The sequence below is a fragment of the Bombina bombina genome, chromosome 2 (assembly GCF_027579735.1).
Source record: "Bombina bombina isolate aBomBom1 chromosome 2, aBomBom1.pri, whole genome shotgun sequence".
Taxonomy (NCBI): domain Eukaryota; kingdom Metazoa; phylum Chordata; class Amphibia; order Anura; family Bombinatoridae; genus Bombina; species Bombina bombina.
The window spans coordinates 942,879,287-942,903,339 of record NC_069500.1 but is presented as its reverse complement, the minus strand read 5'-3'; the positions used below and the strand labels follow the sequence as shown (position 1 = coordinate 942,903,339).

Sequence of the window (24,053 nt, the reverse complement as noted above, 5' to 3'; positions counted from 1 at the left end):
TTCAGGGTTAATGGGGACGGGCAGTCGGGGAAAGGTAGGAGTCGGGGTGGTAGGTCTTGCCTGGGTCCCCAGAGTTGGTGAGGTGGCTTGGCATCTGTCCTGCTGGCGGGTTGTCACTGGGCAGGTATCCGGAGAGGCATCCCCCACAAAGGCGGACACAAGGTGGCCGAGGTCGTTTCCCAACAGGACCTCGGCAGGGATGTGGTGCATAACCCCCACTTCTACATTGCGGGAGTCGGTTTTCTAGTTCAAATGGACCCAGGCTGTAGGAATCCTGAGGACCTCACCTCCTGCTATCCCCACAGCAACGGTGCACCCAGTGCAGCCTGAGGGGGGAACGAGGTGTGGTTGGATCAAAGAAACGGTGGCCCTCGTATCTCTCATTCCTTGCCTGCCCGTTGACCCAGACAACTTGCCGGTGTTGTTGTCTGTTGTCTTGGTCCATTGAGCTGTGAAATTTTCTAAGCATTTTAACCAAGCTGGTATCACTGATTTTTCTCACCAGCTGTATGCAGGTGAAGTTTACTCAAAATTTACAATACTCTTATTTAACGAACAGAAAAAGTAATATATACTAAAATATAGACAAAAGCAAGTTAAATTGTAGTGAATACATTTCAGTCCAATGTAATTTTATACAAAGTATGATCCTAAGTTATTAAAGTAACACAGAAAATTTCAAAGGATAATCAGAATGTGTAAAATAACTGTCAGATTAAAATTTAAATGCATTCAATTACAAATGAGAAAGTGCAAAGCTTAAATACAATAATACTGAAAGGACCCAATCTGAAACTTATAGTAATATAAAATACAATGCACAAAGTGTAAGTGTAACAAAAGTCTCATATTATGCAGTGCTATATTGCACTGGGCTTGTCTCTGCTTCACATACATAAATCAGAGAGATCACGCAGTGCTAGAGAGTTTTGCCCTTTTTCATTTGAAAATTCAATGAGTTCAGCCTTTGTGAAGTCTGAACTACAATTTCTCTCCATGTTGGAGAATGTTTGAATATCAGGGCTTTAAATGGACACTAAACACCTGTCTTCTAATAATCCCTAAAACCTACTTTTTCTAAATAAAAAAAATAAAATAATCACTGCTGTCTTTTTTATATGTTCCTCTTACCCCAAACTGTTGGAAATTGTTTTGTACAACATTGATCCAGTGCATTTATTTTACCATTTTAAATTACTTTTTTTTTCCTGTTGTATTCCCACCTATACTGAAAATTTTAGTATAAAATTACTAGACAAAAAAAAAGCTATGTAAACGAGAAATGTACACTGCCAGTGAAAAGGGGTGGGACAGAGAGGTCCTAAAATGTTCATTTCCATCTAAGTGCTGTTCTTTTGTGTATACAGTGAGAGATAAGATAAAAAGGACTTTGTGTGTGTATATATATATGTAAAAGATTGGCTATCAACATTATAATAAAAACACTTATGCACTCAAATCATTGTATTTTTAAAATTAATTAGTTTCCATGCACTTAATTATTCAGCCATTTTAGAAAAATATCTTAGCAAATACTGCTCAGTTTTCTGTGCTTTCAAAACTCTAATCTATTTCTCTGCTGCATTCCATGATAATTTATGAAGCAGTTTGGCTGAAGCTAAAGCTTTTCATAGAAACATATGGGGTAAAAAAAATGCTACTTATGTACATAGTAACTAAAACATACTTGATAGAGTTGGAGTTACAGTTATCCAGTACTTTCTGTCTCCAGACATCAATTGTCTCGTCATTTATAAGACTAGTGTAATTTTTGTTGTTGCACAAACGGAAATCCTCTGCTGGCTGAGAACTCTGAAAGAGTGCACACACAAGTTAGATGATGTGACGAAATAAATAAAATGTTGTTAAATATGGACATACATGATACACACTTAGGGTTACCAGCTATTCTCCGCAAAAATACTGGACAACGTGTAGATACTTGGGCACAAGTGGTAGGTGGGGAGACAACAGTGTGGCTTTTTAAAAACATATTTTCTCTTCACTGCACTGTCTGCATATATATTAAAAGTCTGGTGCAGACCTTCAAATTATCAGGAAGCCTTCAAAACCAGTGGTTCTCAATCCAAGTGACCTCAAGGTTCAGGGCTTGAGATATATATATAAAATATATATATATATATATATATATATATAAAATAAATATATATATATATATAAAATAAATATATATATATATATATATATATATATATACACTGTATATATTTGCTATATATAGTTGCCGGCCATCAGCTGGGTCTGTTGTGGAACCCTGTTCTAAGCAGCATCTGGGAACTGCCTTACAATCTAAACCTTACGACTTTGGACAGCATTTGAATTACATCACCGACTCTGAACTCTCACTGAATGCAACAACCAATGATTTCCTACTGAACTTTTTTTATTTTAAGTGAAATGCCATGTCATAAGTCACTATGTAAAAGGTCCTTTTAGACAGATACGGATCCAGTATTTTTTCTTAGACAAGTGTTTTGGTGATATTGTGCAAATGTAAACTTCTTACATGATTAAATTAAAAATACATTTGTAACACATGAAGCCTTTTGAGGGAAATCTATGTTACAAAATTAGCTTTTTCGCCACTCTAGGGAGCATGGGGCAAACACAATTTTTACACAAAAGAAAGAATTGTTTAATGCCCCTTTAATACTGGAGGTTACTACTAGTCAACTGGCTTTTACTACTAGTTGAAAGGACTTTTTTTGGACAAGTAAACTGCATTAATATTTTTCAATATTTAATATGTTATTGTGAAAGACAAATCTCATCAAAATGTGAAAGTATGTGTAAGAAGATTCTAAAATATCCTACTTTAAACCAATATTAGCTTCAAGCAGTGTCTAAAATGCACATTTAAAGGGACATTATACACTCATTTTTTCTTTGCATAAATGTTTTGTAGATTATCTATTTTTATAGCCTATTAAGTTGTTGTTTTTTAAAAATGTATAGTTTTGCTTTTTTTTAAATAACATTGCTCTGATTTTCAGACTCCTAACCAAGCCCCAAAGTTTTATGTGAATACCGTCAGCTACCTACTGCAGCTTGCTCCTGTTTGTGTAAAGGGTCTTTTCATATGCAAAAGAAGGGGGAGGGTCTTATTTCCCACTTGCAGTGGGCTTTTCAACTACCTTTTCAACAGAGCTAAACTGAGAGCTTCTAAGTAAGTTTTTAAACCGTTTTATACTGGATTTTAATATCAGTATCTGTGCATCTTATTCTTTATAGTAGTGTCTATTACATGCAGTTATATGAAAATGAGTGTATACTGTCCCTTTAATACAGTCTCACTCATCACAGCACATCATATAACATTATCGATGTCAGCATTACCTCCAGTTTAGAACAAAGAACAAATGTCTGGTTCCCTCCAGAAAAAATGCGCTTGATAATGTTATATGTAGCAGCATCTGAAAGGAAAGGAAACACATTAATGTCTAAAAGAAAAACAGTTTTTGTGCAGCACAACTCAAGTCCACATTAGTAACAAACTGTAAAACACCGTGATAAAAAAAACATTTCTAAGGGTTGTGATTTCTAGTACATCTTACATGAAAACACTCTCACACTGCGATATGGTATTCATAAGCTAATAAGCATGAGCCTAAAACATGGACAGAAAATTTTATCAAAGACTTCAAGAGTTTATCTTACTTCACGGAACATTTTAGAATAACCAATAACAGTTTGGGTAACTGGTGGAGATTTGTCCTTGGTATAAATACCATATATTTTAGACGTTTTAGATTACTAGATGTTTTGTTAAGATTGTATCCACCGTGGATCTTTATTTGTTTGTAACTAATATATGTTGCTTTTAGGATTTATGTGTACTAGTAAAATACTTTTTATAACTCTTTCAGCCATCATATGAGAGTTGTTTTCACTCCATGTTTTAGGCTCATGCTTATTAGCTTATGAATACCCCACCGCAGTGTGAGAGTGTCTAGCTTTTCAGCGCAATAGATTTTCTATGATTTCACTTTTTTAGTAGATTAACCCTTTTGAGTGCTAAGCACTTTCCCACCTGGGTGCTAAGGTGATTTAAGTTTTTTTTAAAATAATTTTTCTAAATTTGTATTTTTTACTTTTGTATTTTTTTTTCCAGATTCCCAAGACTTACACCATTGGAAAGGTTAGGCGATTGCCTTTCCAATGGTGGGTCTTGTGGGTCTGTAGCTGCTTAAATGCCTGAAATACAGGCGTCTAAGCAGCATGCCCCATTTCCCTATACTTGGTATTGTAAATTTTTAATAACGTTGCGCAGTGACATAATCATGTCATTGCTCGTGACGTCACCTTGCAAAACGTGAAGCTCCAGCGATGCCTGTCACTATGCAGGCCCGATCGCCAAGGTAGGAGCGGGTGGGAGCCCCCAGATCTCCCTCAAGGTGGGAGAGTGCTAGCGACGGCTCTGAGACGTCGTTAGCACCAGAGTGGGAAACTCTGCGACGGCTCAGAGCCGTCGTTAGCACTCAAGGGGTTAACAGAGAGCGACTCCATTTTTCTTTTGCCTGACACTGTTATCCTGCCTCCTACTCATAATATCCTGTGGACACTTGTTTATGAAAACAGCAAATACCTATGAATGAGTTAAAGAATATTACAGAGTAATTTAGTGTTATAAATGCTTATTATTTTTGTAGCTCAGACAAGCCACAGTTTCAAATTTTAGAAAACTGCTTAAATTTAGCCTGTCAGAACCTGTTCAAGGATACTGAGTTTAATGGAGGAGAAAATACAAGGCCTTATTGTGAAGACTATGGAATGGTGCAGCAATCCTTGCCAAATTATGTTTGTGCTGCGGGGAAATATGTAAGATTTTGTGACCGCAGATAACTTGTTTACCATGTAGAAAAATATCTTTATATTCAATAAAAACACATAAAATACAATTAGAGCTTTCTGTGTCTTCTTGTTCTTTTTTCCCTAGTTATTGCAAATATTCATATCAAAGAGTTGGAATATCTTTTTTTTTAGGGAATTAAAGCTAATTAATCAACGGAAATTATTATTAAGGGTTTAATTTGATATTTCATGTCTATATTATGTTAATTTATTATACAAATACAGAGTTCCAAATAAAAACAGTTATTGCCAGAAGGAGAATGGCAGAAATAGGCAGTCATTTACCTTTTCATAATAAAAATGTTTATTAACAGTAGTTTATAAAAAGAGATGGAAGAACAAGAGGTCAGGAAGCACAGAAAGAAACATTTTGGGTGTCATGTCCCTTTAAGGATAAAAAGGATATGCTGTAAGTAAAAAACAAGAGGTCAGGAAGCACAGACGTGAGACAGACAATCTATATCATTTATAGCATGAAACATATAATTTATGAGGAGGGTTCCTGAATACTTTTGATGCCTCCATACTTGGCAGTATTGAGAGTACTCAGTAATGTAAAAGAAAAACTTAAAAAAAAAACATAATTTATGCTTACCTGATAAATTCCTTTCTCCTGTAGTGTAGTCAGTCCACGGGTCATCCATTACTTATGGGATATTAACTCCTCCCCAACAGGAAGTGCAAGAGGATCACCCAAGCAGAGCTGCTATATAGCTCCTCCCCTCTACGTCACACCCAGTCATTCGACCGAGAACCAAACGAGAAAGGAGAAACTATAGGGTGCAGTGGTGACTGGAGTATAATTTAAAATTTAGACCTGCCATAAAAAACAGGGCGGGCCGTGGACTGACTACACTACAGGAGAAAGGAATTTATCAGGTAAGCATAAATTATGTTTTCTCCTGTTAAGTGTAGTCAGTCCACGGGTCATCCATTACTTATGGGATACCAATACCAAAGCTAAAGTACACGGATGACGGGAGGGACAGGCAGGATCTTTATACGGAAGGAACCACTGCCTGAAGAACCTTTCTCCCAAAAACAGCCTCCTAAGAAGCAAAAGTGTCAAATTTGTAAAATTTGGAAAAAGTATGAAGAGAAGACCAAGTTGCAGCCTTGCAAATCTGTTCAACAGAGGCCTCATTCTTAAAGGCCCAAGTGGAAGCCACAGCTCTAGTAGAATGAGCTGTAATCCTTTCAGGAGGTTGCTGTCCAGCAGTCTCATAGGCTAAACGTATTATGCTACGAAGCCAAAAGGATAGAGAGGTAGCAGATGCTTTTTGACCTCTCCTCTGTCCAGAATAAACGACAAACAGGGAAGAAGTTTGGCGAAAATCTTTAGTTGCCTGTAAATAAAATTTCAGGGCACGGACTACGTCCAGATTGTGCAGAAGTCGTTCCTTCTTTGAAGAAGGGTTAGGGCACAATGATGGAACAACAATCTCTTGATTGATATTCTTGTTAGTGACTACCTTAGGTAAGAACCCAGGTTTAGTACGCAGAACTACCTTATCTGAATGAAAAATCAGATAAGGAGAATCACAATGTAAGGCTGATAACTCAGAGACTCTACGAGCCGAGGAAATAGCCATTAAAAACAGAACTTTCCAAGATAACAGCTTGATATCAATGGAATGAAGGGGTTCAAACGGAACACCCTGTAAAACGTTAAGAACTAAGTTTAAGCTCCACGGTGGAGCTACAGTCTTAAACACAGGCTTAATCCTAGCCAAAGCCTGACAAAAAGCCTGAACGTCCTGAACTTCTGACAGACGTTTGTGTAAAAGGATGGACAGAGCTGAGATCTGTCCCTTTAAAGAACTTGCAGATAAACCCTTTTCTAAACCCTCTTGTAGAAAAGACAATATCCTAGGAATCCTAACCTTACTCCATGAGTAACTCTTGGATTCACACCAGTGTAAGTATTTACGCCATATCTTATGGTAAATCTTCCTGGTAACAGGTTTCCTAGCCTGTATTAAGGTATCGATTACTGACTCCGAAAATCCACGCTTTGATAAAATCAAGCGTTCAATTTCCATGTAGTCAGCTTCAGAGAAATTAGATTTTGATGTTTGAAAGGACCCTGAATTAGAAGGTCCTGTCTCAGAGGCAGAGACCAAGGTGGACAGGATGACATGTCCACTAGATCTGCATACCAGGTCCTGCGTGGCCACGCAGGCGCTATTAGAATCACTGATGCTTTCTCCTGTTTGATCCTGGCAATCAAACGAGGAAGCATCGGGAAGGGTGGAAACACATAAGCCATCCCGAAGGTCCAAGGTGCTGTCAAAGCATCTACCAAGACCGCTCCCGGGTCCCTGGACCTGGACCCGTAACAAGGAAGCTTGGCGTTCTGGCGAGACGCCATGAGATCCATATCTGGTTTGCCCCAACGTCGAAGTATTTGGGCAAAGACCTCCGGATGAAGTTCCCACTCCCCCGGATGAAAAGTCTGGCGACTTAGGAAATCCGCCTCCCAGTTCTCCACTCCTGGAATGTGGATCGCTGACAGGTGGCAAGAGTGAGACTCTGCCCAGCGAATTATCTTTGATACTTCCATCATCGCTAGGGAACTCCTTGTCCCTCCTTGATGGTTGATGTAAGCTACAGTCGTGATGTTGTCCGACTGAAACCTGATGAACCTCCGAGTTGTTAACTGAGGCCAAGCCAGAAGGGCATTGAGAACTGCTCTCAATTCCAGAATGTTTATTGGAAGGAGACTCTCCTCCTGAGTCCATGATCCCTGAGCCTTCAGGGAATTCCAGACAGCGCCCCAATCTAGTAGGCTGGCGTCTGTTGTTACAATTGTCCAGTCTGGCCTGCTGAAGGGCATCCCCCTGGACAGATGTGGCCGAGAAAGCCACCATAGAAGAGCATCTCTGGTCTCTTGATCCAGATTCAGTGTAGGGGACAAATCTGAGTAATCCCCATTCCACTGACTTAGCATGCACAATTGCAGCGGTCTGAGATGCAGGCGTGCAAAAGGAACTATGTCCATTGCCGCTACCATTAAGCCGATTACCTCCATGCATTGAGCCACTGACGGGTGTTGAATGGAATGAAGGACACGGCAAGCATTTAGAAGCTTTGTTAACCTGTCCTCTGTCAGGTAAATTTTCATTTCTACAGAATCTATAAGAGTCCCCAAGAAGGGAACTCTTGTGAGTGGTAAGAGAGAACTCTTCTCTTCGTTCACTTTCCAACCATGCGACCTTAGAAATGCCAGTACTAACTCTGTATGAGACTTGGCAGTTTGAAAGCTTGATGCATGTATCAGAATGTCGTCTAGGTACGGAGCCACCGAAATTCCTCGCGGTCTTAGTACCGCCAGAAGAGAGCCCAGAACCTTTGTGAAGATTCTTGGAGCCGTAGCCAACCCGAATGGAAGAGCTACAAACTGGTAATGCCTGTCTAGGAAGGCAAACCTTAGATACCGGTAATGTTCTTTGTGAATCGGTATGTGAAGGTAAGCATCCTTTAAATCCACTGTGGTCATGTACTGACCTCTTTGGATCATGGGTAAGATTGTCCGAATAGTTTCCATTTTGAACGATGGAACTCTTAGGAATTTGTTTAGGATCTTTAAATCCAAGATTGGTCTGAAGGTTCCCTCTTTCTTGGGAACCACGAACAGATTTGAGTAAAACCCTTGTCCGTGATCCGACCGCGGAACCGGATGGATCACTCCCATTAGTAAAAGATCTTGTACACAGCGTAGAAACGCCTCTTTCTTTATCTGGTTTGTTGACAACCTTGAAAGATGAAATCTCCCTTTTGGGGGAGAAGCTTTGAAGTCCAGAAGATATCCCTGAGATATGATCTCTAACGCCCAGGGATCCTGGACATCTCTTGCCCAAGCCTGGGCGAAGAGAGAAAGTCTGCCCCCCACTAGATCCGTTCCCGGATCGGGGGCCCTCACTTCATGCTGTCTTAGGGGCAGCAGCAGGTTTCCTGGCCTGCTTGCCCTTGTTCCAGGTCTGGTTAGGTTTCCAGCCTTGTCTGTAGCGAGCAACAGCTCCTTCCTGTTTTGGAGCAGAGGAAGCTGATGCTGCTCCTGCCTTGAAGCTACGAAAGGCACGAAAATTAGACTGTCTAGCCCTAGGTTTGGCTCTGTCTTGAGGCAGGGCATGGCCTTTACCTCCTGTAATATCAGCGATAATTTCTTTCAAACCGGGCCCGAATAAAGTCTGCCCTTGAAAGGTATGTTAAGTAATTTAGATTTAGAAGTAACATCAGCTGACCAGGATTTTAGCCACAGTGCTCTGCGTGCCTGAATGGCGAATCCGGAATTCTTAGCCGTAAGTTTAGTTAAATGTACTACGGCATCAGAAATAAATGAATTAGCTAGCTTAAGGGTTTTAAGCTTGTGTGTAATCTCATCTAATGGCGCTGAGTCAAGGGTCTCTTCCAGAGACTCAAACCAAAATGCTGCCGCAGCCGTGACAGGCGCAATGCATGCAAGGGGTTGCAATATAAAACCTTGTTGAACAAACATTTTCTTAAGGTAACCCTCTAACTTTTTATCCATTGGATCTGAAAAAGCAAAGCTATCCTCCACCGGGATAGTGGTACGCTTAGCTAAAGTAGAAACTGCTCCCTCCACCTTAGGGACCGTTTGCCATAAGTCCCGTGTGGTGGCGTCTATTGGAAACATTTTTCTGAATATAGGAGGGGGTGAGAAAGGCACACCGGGTCTATCCCACTCCTTAGTAACAATTTCAGTAAGTCTCTTAGGTATAGGAAAAACGTCAGTACTCGTCGGTACCGCAAAATATTTATCCAACCTACACATTTTCTCTGGGATTGCAATTGTGTTACAATCATTCAGAGCCGCTAACACCTCCCCTAGCAATACACAGAGGTTTTCCAGCTTAAACTTAAAATTTGAAATGTCTGAATCCAGTTTATTTGGATCAGATCCGTCACCCGCAGAATGAAGCTCTCCGTCCTCATGTTCTGCAAATTGTGACGCAGTATCAGACATGGCCCTAGCATTATCAGCGCACTCTGTTCTCACCCCAGAGTGATCTCGTTTACCCCTAAGTTCTGGCAATTTAGACAAAACTTCAGTCATAACATTAGCCATGTCTTGTAGAGTGATTTGTAATGGCCGCCCTGATGTACTTGGCGTTACAATATCACGCACCTCCCGAGCGGGAGATGCAGGTACTGACACGTGAGGCAAGTTAGTCGGCATAACTTCCCCCTCGTTGTCTGGTGAATGTTGTTCAACATGTACAGATTGATTTTTATTTAAAGTAGCATCAATGCAATTAGTACATAAATTTCTATTGGGCTCCACCTTGGCTTTTGACCATATTGCACAAAGAGATTCCTCTGTGTCAGACATGTTCAACAAACTAGCAATTAGACTAGCAAGCTTGGAAATACTTTTCAACTAAATTTACAAGCAATATGTAAAACGTTACTGTGCCTTTAAGAAGCACAGAAAAAACTATGACAGTTGAATAACAATGAACCGGATTAGTTATAAAAACCAAATTTACCCAGTAAAAGCATAAATTTAGCGAAGGATTGCACTCATTAGCAATGGATGATTAACCCTTAATATCAGAAAAAACGTATAACAATTGAAAATATAAGCGTTTTTATCACAGTCAAAGCACAGTCTCACAGGTCTGCTGTGAGTGATTACCTCCCTCAAAACTAGTTTTGGAGACCCCTGAGTTCTGTGGAGACGTCCTGGATCATGCAGGGAGAGAAGGCAGACTTGTGACTGAATTTCTGATGCGTAGCAAAAGCGCCAAAATAGGCCCCTCCCACTCACATACAACAGTGAGGGAAGCTCAGTAAACTGTTTTAATTTAAAACAAACGACAGCCATGTGGAAAATAACGCCCAAAACAATTTTTCACCAAGTACCTCAGATAATTAAACGATTTAACATGCCAGCAAACGTTTAAAATCTAACTTATGAAATGTCATTAAAAGCCTGCTGCTAGTCGTTCACTGCAAGTTAGGCTAAAAGTTATATGCATACAGTATTTTCCCAGTGAAGTGCCATTCCCCAGAATACTGAAGTGTAAACATACATACATATCAGCCTGATACCAGTTGCTACTACTGCATTTAAGGCTGTACTTACATTATATCGGTATTGGCAGTATTTTCTCAGTCAATTCCATTCCTTAGAAAATAATATACTGCAACATACCTCTTTGCAGGTGAACCTGCCCGCTGTCCCCTGATCTGAAGTTACCTCACTCCTCAGAATGGCCGAGAACAGCAAATGGATCTTAGTTACGTCCGCTAAGATCATACAAAACTCAGGTAGATTCTTCTTCAAATTCTGCCTGAGAAGAAAACAACACACTCCGGTGCCGTTTAAAATAACAAACTTTTGATTGAAGATATAAAAACTAAGTATAATCACCACAGTCCTCTCACACATCCTATCTATTAGTTGGGTGCAAGAGAATGACTGGGTGTGACGTAGAGGGGAGGAGCTATATAGCAGCTCTGCTTGGGTGATCCTCTTGCACTTCCTGTTGGGGAGGAGTTAATATCCCATAAGTAATGGATGACCCGTGGACTGACTACACTTAACAGGAGAAATTCAACTTTTTTTCCATTAATTTAAAATCTATCAAATGTTTCTTTCGACATTAGAATGTTACATTCCATACTTGAAAATATGTAACCAGGAAACCCTAAAATAAAATAACACAGATCTTGCACATCTTCATTCTTCACCTACCTATCACCTATATAAAAGAAATAGGTATCTATTACCAAGACACGGTGATACCAGCCAATAATCATTAAATATAACTATCAAACATGAAAGGTTCTTCTTGAATGTGTATAAAACATAGTTTACATAAACACATTAAAGGAGCTTTTGTCCAAAGCATATAGAGAGGAAGCGAGAGGTCACAGGAATTTCAATTTTCCCAGAACATAAATAGTTGGAAACAACTGAAGAAAAAAGAAATGGTTAACAGAGGTGTTGAAGGGAAATTACAGTGGAAATTAAACCCATCCCATAAAATGTTTAACCCCTTAACGACCGAGGACGTGCAGGGTACGTCCTCAAAAAAAAGGCAGTTAATGCCTGAGAACGTACCCTGCACGTCCTCGGTTTGGAAAGCAGCTGGAAGCGATCCTGCTCGCTTCCAGCTGCTTTCCGGTTATTGCAGTGATGCCTCGATATGGAGGCATCCTGCAATAACCTTTGGTAGCCATCCGGTGCAGAGAGAGCCACTCTGTGGCCCTCTCTGCACCGGAGATCGGTGGCTACCTGCGTTGGTGGGTGGGAGCCGGACCGGGAGGCGGGTGGCGGCCATCGATGGCCCTGGTTATGTGCAGGGGGGGCGGGATCGTGGGCGGGGACGAGCAGGGGCGCGCACGGACGCGCGCGCGTGCACGGGAGGGCGGGGGCGGGCGCGTGCACGGGGAGGGAGCGGGTGGGAACCGCTACACTACAGAAAATGATTTAATAAAAAATGTATAAATATCGAAATCTTAAAAAAAAAAAAAAAAGATCAGCAAGGTGGTGGGGGATTGTCTGTGTGGGGGGGGGGGAAGCTACACTACAGAAAAAAGCCCCAAAAAAATAAAAAAAGCACTTTTTTTTGCAAACTGGGTACTGGCAGACAGCTGCCAGTACCCAAGATGGCCCCCAATGAGGCAGAGGGGAGGGTTAGAGAGCGGTTTTGGGGGGGATCAGGGAGGTTGGGGGCTAAGGGGGTATCCTACACCCTAGCATATGTAAATATGCTAAAAAAAATTTTTATTTTTTTAAAAAAACCCTTTTATTTTAGTACTGGCAGACTTTCTGCCAGTACTTAAGATGGCGGGGACAATTGTGGGGTGGGGGAGGGAAGGGAGCTGTTTGGGAGGGATCAGGGGGTGGGATGTGTCAGGTGGGAGGCTGATCTCTACACTAAAGCTAAAATTAACCCTGCAAGCTCCCTACAAACTCCCTAATTAACCCCTTCACTGCTAGCCATAATACACGTGTGAGGCGCAGCAGGATTTAGCGGCCTTCTAATTACCAGAAAGCAACGCCAAAGTCATATATGTCTGCTATTTCTGAACAAAGGGGATCCCAGACAAGTATTTACAACCATTTGTGCCATAATTGCACAAGCTGTTTGTAAATTATTTCAGTGAGAAACCTAAAATTGTGAAAAATTTAACTTTTTTTTCAATTTGATCGCATTTGGCGGTGAAATGGTGGCATGAAATATACCAAAATGTGCCTAGATCAATACTTGGGGTTGTCTACTATACTACACTAAAGCTAAAATTAACCCTACAAGCTTCCTAAAAGCTCCCTAATTAACCCCTTAACTGCTGGGCATAATACACTTGTGGTGCGCAGTGGCATTTAGCGGCCTTCTAATTACCAAAAAGCAACGCCAAAGCCATATATGTCTGCTATTTCTGAACAAAGGGGATCCCAGAGAAGAATTTACAACCATGTATGCCATAATTGCACAAGTTGTTTGTAAATAATTTCAGTGAGAAACCAAAAGTTTGTGAAAAAATTTGTGAAAAAGTGAACGATTTTTTGTATTTGATCGCATTTGGCGGTGAAATGGTGGTATGAAATATACCAAAATTGTCCTAGATCAATACTTTGGGATGTCTACTAAAAAAAAATATATACATGTCAAGGGATATTCAGGGATTCCTGAAAGATATTAGTGTTCTAATGTAACTAGCGCTAATTTTGGAAAAAAGTGGTTTGGAAATAGCAAAGTGCTACTTGTATTTATGGCCCTATAACTTGCACAAAAAGCAAAGAACATGTAAACATTGGGTATTTCTAAACTCAGGACAAAATTTTGAAACTATTTAGCATGGGTGTTTTTTGGTGGTTGTAGATATGTAACAGATTTTGGGGGTCAAAGTTAGAAAAAGTGTGTTTTTTTCAATTTTTCCTCATATTTTATATTTTTTTTTATAGTAAATTATAAGATATGATGAAAATAATGGTCTCTTTAGAAAGTCCATTTAGTGGCGAGAAAAACGGTATATAATATGTGTGGGTACAGTAAATGAGTAAGAAGAAAATTACAGCTAAACACAAACACCGCAAAAATGTAAAAATAGCCTTGGTCCCAAACGGACAGAAAATGGAAAAGTGCTGTGGTCATTAAGGGGTTAAAGGAACATAAAACCCAAATTTTTTCCTTCATGATTCAGATAGAGCATACCATTTTAAACAACTTTCCAATTGACTTTTGTCATCAAATATGCTTCATTCTTTTTGTATCCTTTGTTGAAGATGCAGCAATGCATTACTGGAAGCTAGACAATAACAAGAGGAACATATGTGCCGCCACCTATCAGCAGCTAGCTCCCAGTAGTACTTTGCTGTTTCTGAGCCTATCTATTTATACTTTTCAACAAAGGATACCAAGAGAACAAAACAAATTAAATCATAGAAGTATACTGGAACATGTTTTTAAAATTGCATGCCCTACCTGAATCAATAATGACAAATACTATGAGGGCAACATATCCAGAAGGAAAATTCAGGAGGATGATAGCTAAATCGTAATGTTCCACTGCTAATAGACTTTCTGCCATAAAAAATATAGGTTGATATATAGTACAGTTAGATGATTGTTTAATTTTATATGTTTTGGGTTAAGTTAAACATGTTATGTTTGCACATTACTACATATCAACACACACACTAAATGGCAACCATAACTATATACTACTGAAGCAGCTCAAGATGCAGCAATACTGAAATTTATTGTAGACATTGTCAGCAAATTTCCTTATCTACATTCCTCAAGCAGGTCTTTGAAAACCCACATAACCTAAGAGAGCATACACTACAGGCTTAAATTACTACCTCTTGCGCAGCTGGCGGCCGCCGCAACATCGATCGAAGCAAAACATTTATACACCAGTATACACCAATTTTCATATAACTGCATGTAATAGATACTACTATATAGAAGAATATGCCCAGATACTGATATAAAAATACAGTATAAAACCTTTTAAAAACTTACTTAGAAGTTCCCACTGTTGATAAGGTTAGGCTGGGAACACCCACAAGAATAGGCTTGGAAAGCAGGGAGAACAGACACTCCCCCTCCCCTGCATATAAATAGACCCATTAGACAAACAGAATATAGTAGAAGTCTGTAGACATCAGTATACATCTAAAACTTTAGGGCTTGGTTAGATTGCTGAAAATCAGCACAATGTTATTTAAAAATAAGCAAAACTATACATTGTTACAAAAACTCCCAGATAGGCTATATAAATGGATCATCTACAAAGTAAAATTTAGTGTACAATGTCCCTTTAACCCCTTAACGACTGAGGACGTGCAGGGTACGTCCTCAGAAAAAAGGCAGTTAATGCCTGAGAACGTACCCTGCACGTCCTCAGTGTGGAAAGCAGCTGGAAGCGATCCTGCTCGCTTCCAGCTGCTTTCCGGTTATTGCAGTGATGCCTCGATATGGAGGCATCCTGCAATAACCTTTTTAAGTCATCCGGTGCAGAGAGAGCCACTCTGTGGCCCTCTCTGCACCGGAGATCGGTGGCTACCTGCGTTGGTGGGTGGGAGCCGGACCGGGAGGCGGGTGGCGGCCATCGATGGCCATGTGGATCTGAAGGGGGGCGGGATCGTGGGCGGGGGTGGCTGGGGGCGCGCACGGGCGCGCGCGCGCGTGCACGGGAGGGTGGGGGCGGGCGCGTGCACGGGGAGGGAGCGGGTGGGAACCGCTACACTGCAGAAAATGGGGAAATAAAAAATATAATAAAAAATAAAATTTAAACAATCAGCAAGGTGGTGGGGGTTTGTCTGTGGGGGGGGGGGGGGGGGGGGGGAAGCTACACTACAGAAAAAAACAAAAAAAAACCAAAAAAAGCACTTTTTATTGTAAACTGGCCCCCAATAAGGCAGAGGGGAGGGTTAGAGAGCGGTTTTGGGGGGGATCAGGGAGGTTGGGGGCTAAGGGGGGGATCCTACACAGTAGCATATGTAAATATGCTATAAAAAAAATTCATTTTTTTTTAAAAACCCTTTTATTTTAGTACTGGCAGACTTTCTGCCAGTACTTAAGATGGCGGGGACAATTGTGGGGTGGGGGAGGGAAGGGAGCTGTTTGGGAGGGATCAGGGGGTGGGATGTGTCAGATGGGAGGCTGATCTCTACACTAAAGCTAAAATTAACCCTGCAAGCTCACTACAAACTCCCTAATTAACCCTTTCACTGCTAGCCATAATACACGTGTGAGGCGCAACAGGATTTAGTGGCCTTCTAATTACCAGAAAGCAACGCCAAAGTCATATATGTCTGCTATTTCTGAACAAAGGGGATCCCAGACAAGCATTTACAACCATTTGTGCCATAATTGCACAAGCTGTTTGTAAATGATTTCAGTGAGAAACCTAAAATTGTGAAAAATTTTACGTTTTTTTTAATTTGATCGCATTTGGCGGTGAAATGGTGGCATGAAATATACCAAAATGTGCCTAGATCAATACTTGGGGTTGTCTACTACACTACACTAAAGCTAAAATTAACCCTACAAGCTCCCTAAAAGCTCCCTAATTAACCCCTTAACTGCTGGGCATGATACACTTGTGGTGCGCAGTGGCATTTAGCGGCCTTCTAATTACCAAAAAGCAACGCCAAAGCCATATATGTGTGCTATTTCTGAACAAAGGGGATCCCAGAGAAGAATTTACAACCATTTATGCCATAATTGCACAAGCTGTTTGTAAATGATTTCAGTGAGAAACCTAAAGTTTGTGAAAAAATTTGTGAAAAAGTGAACAATTTTTTGTATTTGATCGCATTTGGCGGTGAAATGGTGGTATGAAATATATCAAAATTGGCCTAGATCAATACTTTGGGATGTCTACTAAAAAAAAATATATACATGTCAAGGGATATTCAGGGATTCCTGAAAGATATCAGTGTTCTAATGTAACTAGCGCTAATTTTGGAAAAAAATGGTTTGGAAATAGCAAAGTGCTACTTGTATTTATGGCCCTATAACTTGCAAAAAAAGCAAAGAACATGTAAACATTGGGTATTTCTAAACTCAGGACAAAATTTAGAAACTATTTAGCATGGGTGTTTTTTGGTGGTTTTAGATATGTAACAGATTTTGGGGGTCAAAGTTAGAAAAAGTGTGTTTTTTTCCATTTTTTCCTCATATTTTATAATTTTTTTTATAGTAAATTATAAGATATGATGAAAATAATGGTATCTTTAGAAAGTCCATTTAATGGCGAGAAAAACGGTATATAATATGTGTGGGTACAGTAAATGAGTAAGAAGAAAATTACAGCTAAACACAAACACCGCAAAAATGTAAAAATAGCCTTGGTCCCAAACGGACAGAAAATGGAAAAGTGCTCTGGTCACTAAGGGGTTAAGGAAGGCTGGTACTAACAAAAATCGAATTACTTATAGACCATCCATCAACAAACTGTAGCGACACTCACTGTCTAAAAGGAGGATTAAAAAAACAGTAGCATCATTAAATGTTGGGTAATGTTGGGACTGTAATCATGTGCACTCATTCCTCAGCCATAATATCTAGATATTTATTTACCGCTTCCTGTCTGATTATTTTTTGAGTACATTTGGGAATAAATTTTAACTCTGGGGACCCACGTTCCATGTGGACAAGAGGGTTAATTTGTAGAAAGTCTGTAGAAATCAGGACATTTTGTGACACAATTGCTATTCTGAGGTAGGTTGAACAGAACAAAAATAAAAGCATGCAAAATGACTAATGATAAAAAAAGAAGACGACATAAGCTATGTGGGAAGCTGTGTGCTCCATGTGGTTTAAAATAGACTAAACTCCTACGCTGATCTAAAGCTTTGCTTCATGTAACGAACAAGCACCTGGAAGGTACAGACAAGCCTTACTATATTCAGCACTCGGAGACAGTGGCTCTGATGCTGAAGTAAAATTGTCTAGGCACAGTCCTGGGGGAGAAAATAAATCACACCTTATAGATTGTTTCCACCAGCTGCAAATGATAATGTATAAAAAGAAACTAGAGATTCAAAGGTTATGCAACTTAATACAATTATCTTTTTTTGTTACAGAATTATTTTATTTGCACAAAGGCTCCTTGGTAACAATGTGTAAAACCATAAGCGTTAAACACAAAATTAAAACTTGTGTGCGAGCCCAGATCTAGGGATTAGCTGCTATGTGTGTATGAAGCTCCCGATTGGCTCACTGGCTGTGTCCTGCTCCAGTGTTAAACCTCTTTGGACAAACTAAAACACACAATTATCAAGGGACAATCATGGATTTTGTGTTGCTGTTGCAAAATTAACATACATAGCTTTAACAATACTTTCCATGCAACAAAAAAACAAAACCAAAACATATAAAAATCTTTCTAATGCTTGATAGAAATAGTTATGGTTCCTTTAATAAGGAATGTAATAAAGTAGCATTTTGCTGATTATATAAAAAAAAAAAGGAATAATTTGGTGCTATCATTAAATCAATGGGATCCAAATTTAAAGGGCAAAAGAAAGTTCTAATATTTAAGGGCATTTTATTATTGCACTATTGATTGCATATCATGGTGGATAAAAATCAAATGATTTAAAATAAATAAATATGATACACAATGTCATGCTCTTTCTGTCGGATTATTTTTAGCTTTTTTTCTGTCTAAAATATATTATCACATATGCTTGGTTTTGAATTTCTGAAAACTGTGAATTTGTGTCTGCAGAAATAATGTGCCTCTTCTTCACAGCAAAATGTTTTAAAAAAAACATAGAGTCAAGAAATAGACCTTAAAGGGACATAAACCCACAATTTTTATTTCATGATTCAGACAGGGCATACAATTCTCAGATTTACTTCTTTTATCAAAATTGCTTCACTTTCTTTGTATCCTTTGTTGAAGGAGAGCAAAGCTCTACTGGGAGCTAGGTGAACACATTGGGTGACAAGCATCTAGCTCAAAGTTGTGCATTGCTCCTGAGCCTACCTATATATGCTTTTCAACAAGGGATACCGAAAGAACAAAGCAAATTAGAGGAGTAAAGCTGTTTAACATTGCATGTTCTATCTGAATCATTAAAGTTTAATTTTGAGTCTACTGTCCCCATAATGCCATTGCTCCCCTGCAAAACTATGTACACAGAGTCTTAAGTTTCAAGAAGCTAAATGAATAGAAGATTGTTTGGAGTGGAATAGACCTAAGTGTGAGGAGAGAGGGGCAAGCATTAAACACTAAATATAATGTTATTGTTTTAGTTAAATAAAGTTATTTAAGTTGTTATGATTAAGGGAATCTTATTTTTTTCTCATCTTCCAATAAAGTACAGATGAAAAGTTTATCAAATATGAAACTATTAAATTGGAGATAGTTCACCTCCCAATAATTTTAATGATCTATGTATTGCTAATGGTATATAACTAAATCAGTATTTTTCTAATATAACTGGAAAAATAATCTGAAACATTATTCTAAAAATGAAACCTTTATGTAGAAAACCATGATTTAAATTAATTTAAATCGAGTCTTACTGTTAGTGATTTAAAATGCAATTTAAATCAAATCCACCATGCTGCATATAGCTATGTGTTTAACATCTGCAAAGGGATTCAACTGTCTTGGTCAGGTGTAGAGCAGCAATGACAATACAAAGATACCCCAGCGCCCAAGACTTGATAAAGGCCTAGAGAAGGCCGAAACGCGTAGACAGCACTGGTAAGCCTTATTCTAATTGGAAGAACATATTGTGAACTTTCTACACATTGTATTTTATTTTTCTCTTCACAGGTTTTTTGTTCTCTTACATTTTTATATTTATATTTTTACTTTTTCTGTGCACTGTTTTTTACTGTGCCCCCTTTCTTCACCTAAACCAGCCTATCCAGGCTGGCAACACCCCCATAGAGGGAGATTCACTGACATTTATTGACATTTTTTGGACACCATTGACTATTATTTTTATTTATTTTTTGGTTTTTATTTGGTTTTTACACATCAATTGGACACCCGCAATACACTAGCACCATTTGGATACACATCTTTAGAAGCACCCCAGCGGATTCATTTTGGACTTGTGCTGTGACTTTCTTTCTTTCTTTTTTTGGATCAATATTTATACTTACCACCACTTCATTTTTGCATTCTATTTTTGCTTTTTGTTTTTGTTCTAAACACTTTTTCCACATCCACTGAAAACTATTTTATTTGATTTTATTGATTGATATTGATTTTCATTTGATTGCTATTTTAAACACAAATTTTAGCACTCTGGAGCATTGCACTGTCTCACTTTATAACATACCTTGACATAGCTGTCTTTCAAGAATTGAACTGTATATATTGTCATACTGTTACAGTATATTTTTTATTCAAACCTGTTTTTTATCACATTTGTACTAGCGTGGATCCATATCTACTAACTTTTAACACATTGTATTTTATTATTGTATTTTATATTTTAATACCCTGTACTCCTGTCGTAATAAATTCTTGTATACCTTAGCCTGCATTTGGCGCCTAGGATTATCTTCTCCATGTAGAGCAGCAATGCACTACTGGGAGCTAGAAGAAACCATCTGGCGAGCCAATGACAAGAGACAAATGTTAGTAGCCACCAATTATCAGCTAGTTCTCTGTAGTATAGGATATTTCCATATTGTTTCTCAACAAAGAACAACAAGATAATAGAAGTGAATTTAAAAGTCTTAAGATTAATCTTAATCGTGCAGGTTTAATTTTACCTTTCCTTTCCCTTTAAATAAATTTAAAAAAAAAATCTGCAGTTACTAAAATGTCCCCCAACGCAATTAAAACTTAAAATGTACAATTTATGCTTGGCCAGTCTGGATATATACATTAAAAGGGACAGTCAAGTCCAAAAAAAACTTTCATGAGACCTTGAAGACTGCCTCTAATCTGAATCCATTTTGACCACTAGAGGGCATTAGTTCATGTGTTTCGTATAGATAACATTGAGCTTATGCACGTGAAGTTACCCTGGAGTGAGCACTGATTGGCTAAAATGCAAGTCTGTCAAAAGAACTAAAATAAGGGGGCAGTTTGAAGAGGCTTAGATACAAGGTAATCACAGAGGTAAAAAGTGTATTTCTATAAGCGTTGGTTATGCAAAACTGGGAAATGGGTAATAAAGGGATTATCTTTCTTTTTAAATAACAAAAATTCTGGTGTTGACTGTCCCTTTAAGTTCATTGCTGATAATTAGAAAATGATGGTGATGATGTTAAAGGGACATCTAAAGATAATGCTCAAATAGAGAAGCAAACCTTGGTGAAAACACTGCAATGACATGAGCACAGTACTTAGTTCCATGTACGGTTGTCTGAAATATAACAAACCTGATGTAGATGGGATCTGCCCAGAATGTGCGGCCCACTTCCCTTTGACTACAACAGGGCACTTGATATGGTTGGTATGACCAGTCCCCAGTTGGCCTTGATCTCCACAACCGAATGCATAGAGAACTCCTGTAGAAGGCACAAAAGCAAGGGTATGCTGTCTGGTAACGAGAGAGAAAGGAAAATCCATCAGTATGGTTACTAAAGGGATATTTGTACATAAGTACATTGGTCAGCAAAAAGAAAAACAAAATGTGTAAAGTATGTTCAGGATTCCATACATAAACCTACTTCCTTTTGTATAATTTAGCCAAAAACCTATATATTATTACTAATTACAGTGTATTCGATTGAAACAAAAAAAAAAACGTGCAAGCTATAAAGTAGTGTTTTATAACCTATTAATCCAAAAACTGCAGCTGCCCTGCAACAATGACCAACATCACACAGATGTAACAGTGGAGTCAGCTGATGTATTTACACCACATATTAATCTTGCAACGCAAAACTAAACTACTTGAGTATACAAATAACAATGATCAGCTTTGACGTCACTGTTCTCATACAGCAGAATCATAGACTAGCTAAAAAGTTCACTTTAACAGTCAACAATCCCCTGATGTACCTATAAAGCTCAATGAAATCACGCAACAACATAAAGCTCTTACAAATAAACCCTTCTATAGGCATTTATTCATGTCTGGCTTTTCCCAAACAAACCTATAGACAACCGCAAGCTTTTTGGAGCAAGTTCTCAAGGGAAATTGTTTGTTTATGTGCGTTGAACATCTATAAACAATTTATGCACAAGGTCAGCATTTGAGTATATCACTACCTGAGCACCAGAGACTTAATAAAAATGACTTAGTGATATGTTAGCTATCTGTGCTTAAGCACAATATGTTTATATGCTAAGATTAAGTGAATTATTCTACATAGAATTTAAATTAGTGGCTAAGCAGACTGTCATTGGCTATAACTGCTAAATCACACAATTCTATTTGATCCAGTAGATCTTGCACAGCAACTGTGCAAAGAAACTCTGCTATTGTGTACTCTGCCAAGGAGCTTACCTGCCACATGCAATCTGAGAGACTTCACTTCCCATCAGCTCCAACACGCGGCGAGGATTTATCTCATTATTTAAAGAATCATGCCCCAACTGTCCGCAGCCCCCAGCTCCAAATGTAAAAATGCCTCCAGGCTACAAGCAACACCAAAAAATGATAAAAAGAATGTCACATTGCCTACTCTATTAAATGTATAAAGAACAGGTGAAAAAAGGAGCTGACATATGGCTGCTTAAATAAATACCTTTGTTAGGATGGCAGTGTGCTCTTCTCCACAGCTGATATATACTACCTTCTGGGTGCGTAACGGTTTTACGTGACATGGTGACTCTCGAACTGCAGAAACAAAAATACTCTGGGAAAAGAATTTAGGCAAAACAGACTGTCTTGATGGTTCCATTAAAAACAGAGACTCTCCAGCTAGATTCCGAGTCCCACACTGATATTAATGGTAAAATAATTTCAAATTAAACATTACAACAAAAATACAATATAAAAAAAGAAGATAAAAAGCAACTGCTGAAGCTGCCGATTGGCAGACTTGGCCCATGTGATAGACAATTAAAGGGATATGCATGTCTTCCTGCCTATTATGCACACTTTCAGTGTGTCATTTTTGTTTTGTATTTTACAGTGTTGCCTTAATAAAACCCAGAGAGTTATCTTTACTGCAGTCCTTGGGCCTGCTCCCCTGCGCAGTACTTTTTACCCCCAAAAGGATATGCAGGACGATGACAGTAAATCATATGCGATTTTAAATACACTTATGTACTGCACAAGCCTAACTTTAGGACCAAGTACTAAAGTCATTTTGTATTTTACTTAAAAGTTAAATGAAAAATACAAACAATTAGATGACACATGATGAACTGGAAGCGAAGCATGAATCTGTTATTGCTATTAATTTTACATTATCCCTTAATTAAAAACATAAAACAAATTAATCCCTTGGCTGCCGTCCTGGTTAAATTAACTCACTTGCTCAATACGCCATTTCAGCTTCACATTAAAATAATCACATAGCAACCCCTTATGGGTATTTTTTGTACCTTGTTCATCGTTTAACCCTAGCTGCCCCGCGCTGTTCTTCCCCCATCCAAATACCGCCCCGGATAGAGACAGGGCAAAGCTGTGTGAGCCTCCTGCAGCGACCTGCGCCAGGGGGATACCATCCAAGGACTTCACACGTTGCGGGCTTGACTGGGAATTAAAGCTTTTTCCCAGTCCTAGTTGGCCAAAGTGATTCTGTCCCCATGTAAATATTTGACCATCTAGAAAAAACAAAATTAGAATGATACATACAATTTCAAAAAGGAAACAATGCTAAATAAATCTATAGAGACTGGCGTTTGCCTCCTAATTCCTCTTAAATGAAATGCCTAACATGCAATGCATTTCGTGCTCTCTGGTTTCACTATACAGACAGTTTCTTCTATAAAGTGGTTTCCCCTTAATGTGTTTCTAATCACTAGTTATACCAGTTACAGAACATTAAATCCAGTGAACATTTATTTTTTACCTTTTTTTCTTTTATTTTAAAAATATGGTTGCTGCACAAATTATCATAAAATAATTTAAATAATTTCATGTCCCTTTAATTAACTTTTATAAATAATAGAAATTTACAAAGAATTAGTCTGCCCCCACCCGGTTACATGATAATGCCATCCACCTGGCAAGATGTTCTATGGAGAACACTGCCCAGGCGTTTCTCTCTCTTAGAAACTAAATGTATAAGAAAGAAGCATTTATAATGGTGACGTCT

The 24,053-nt window shown here is 38.8% G+C and overlaps 1 protein-coding gene across 2 annotated transcripts in view; it reads right to left on the bottom strand.

Annotated features, from left to right (window-relative positions):
• The window catches only part of HERC3 (HECT and RLD domain containing E3 ubiquitin protein ligase 3), a 299,938-nt gene that overhangs the window by 112,998 nt on the left and 162,887 nt on the right, over positions 1 to 24,053 (bottom strand). For both annotated transcript variants that reach the window (XM_053703420.1, XM_053703421.1), the window contains exons 5-10: positions 23,338 to 23,559; positions 22,533 to 22,624; positions 22,292 to 22,422; positions 21,219 to 21,379; positions 3,358 to 3,434; positions 1,688 to 1,812 (exon numbers count right to left, since the gene is read on the bottom strand). In XM_053703420.1, coding sequence (XP_053559395.1) covers positions 1,688 to 1,812; positions 3,358 to 3,434; positions 21,219 to 21,379; positions 22,292 to 22,422; positions 22,533 to 22,624; positions 23,338 to 23,559 — 808 coding nt within the window. The remainder of the gene's footprint in view (positions 1 to 1,687; positions 1,813 to 3,357; positions 3,435 to 21,218; positions 21,380 to 22,291; positions 22,423 to 22,532; positions 22,625 to 23,337; positions 23,560 to 24,053) is intronic.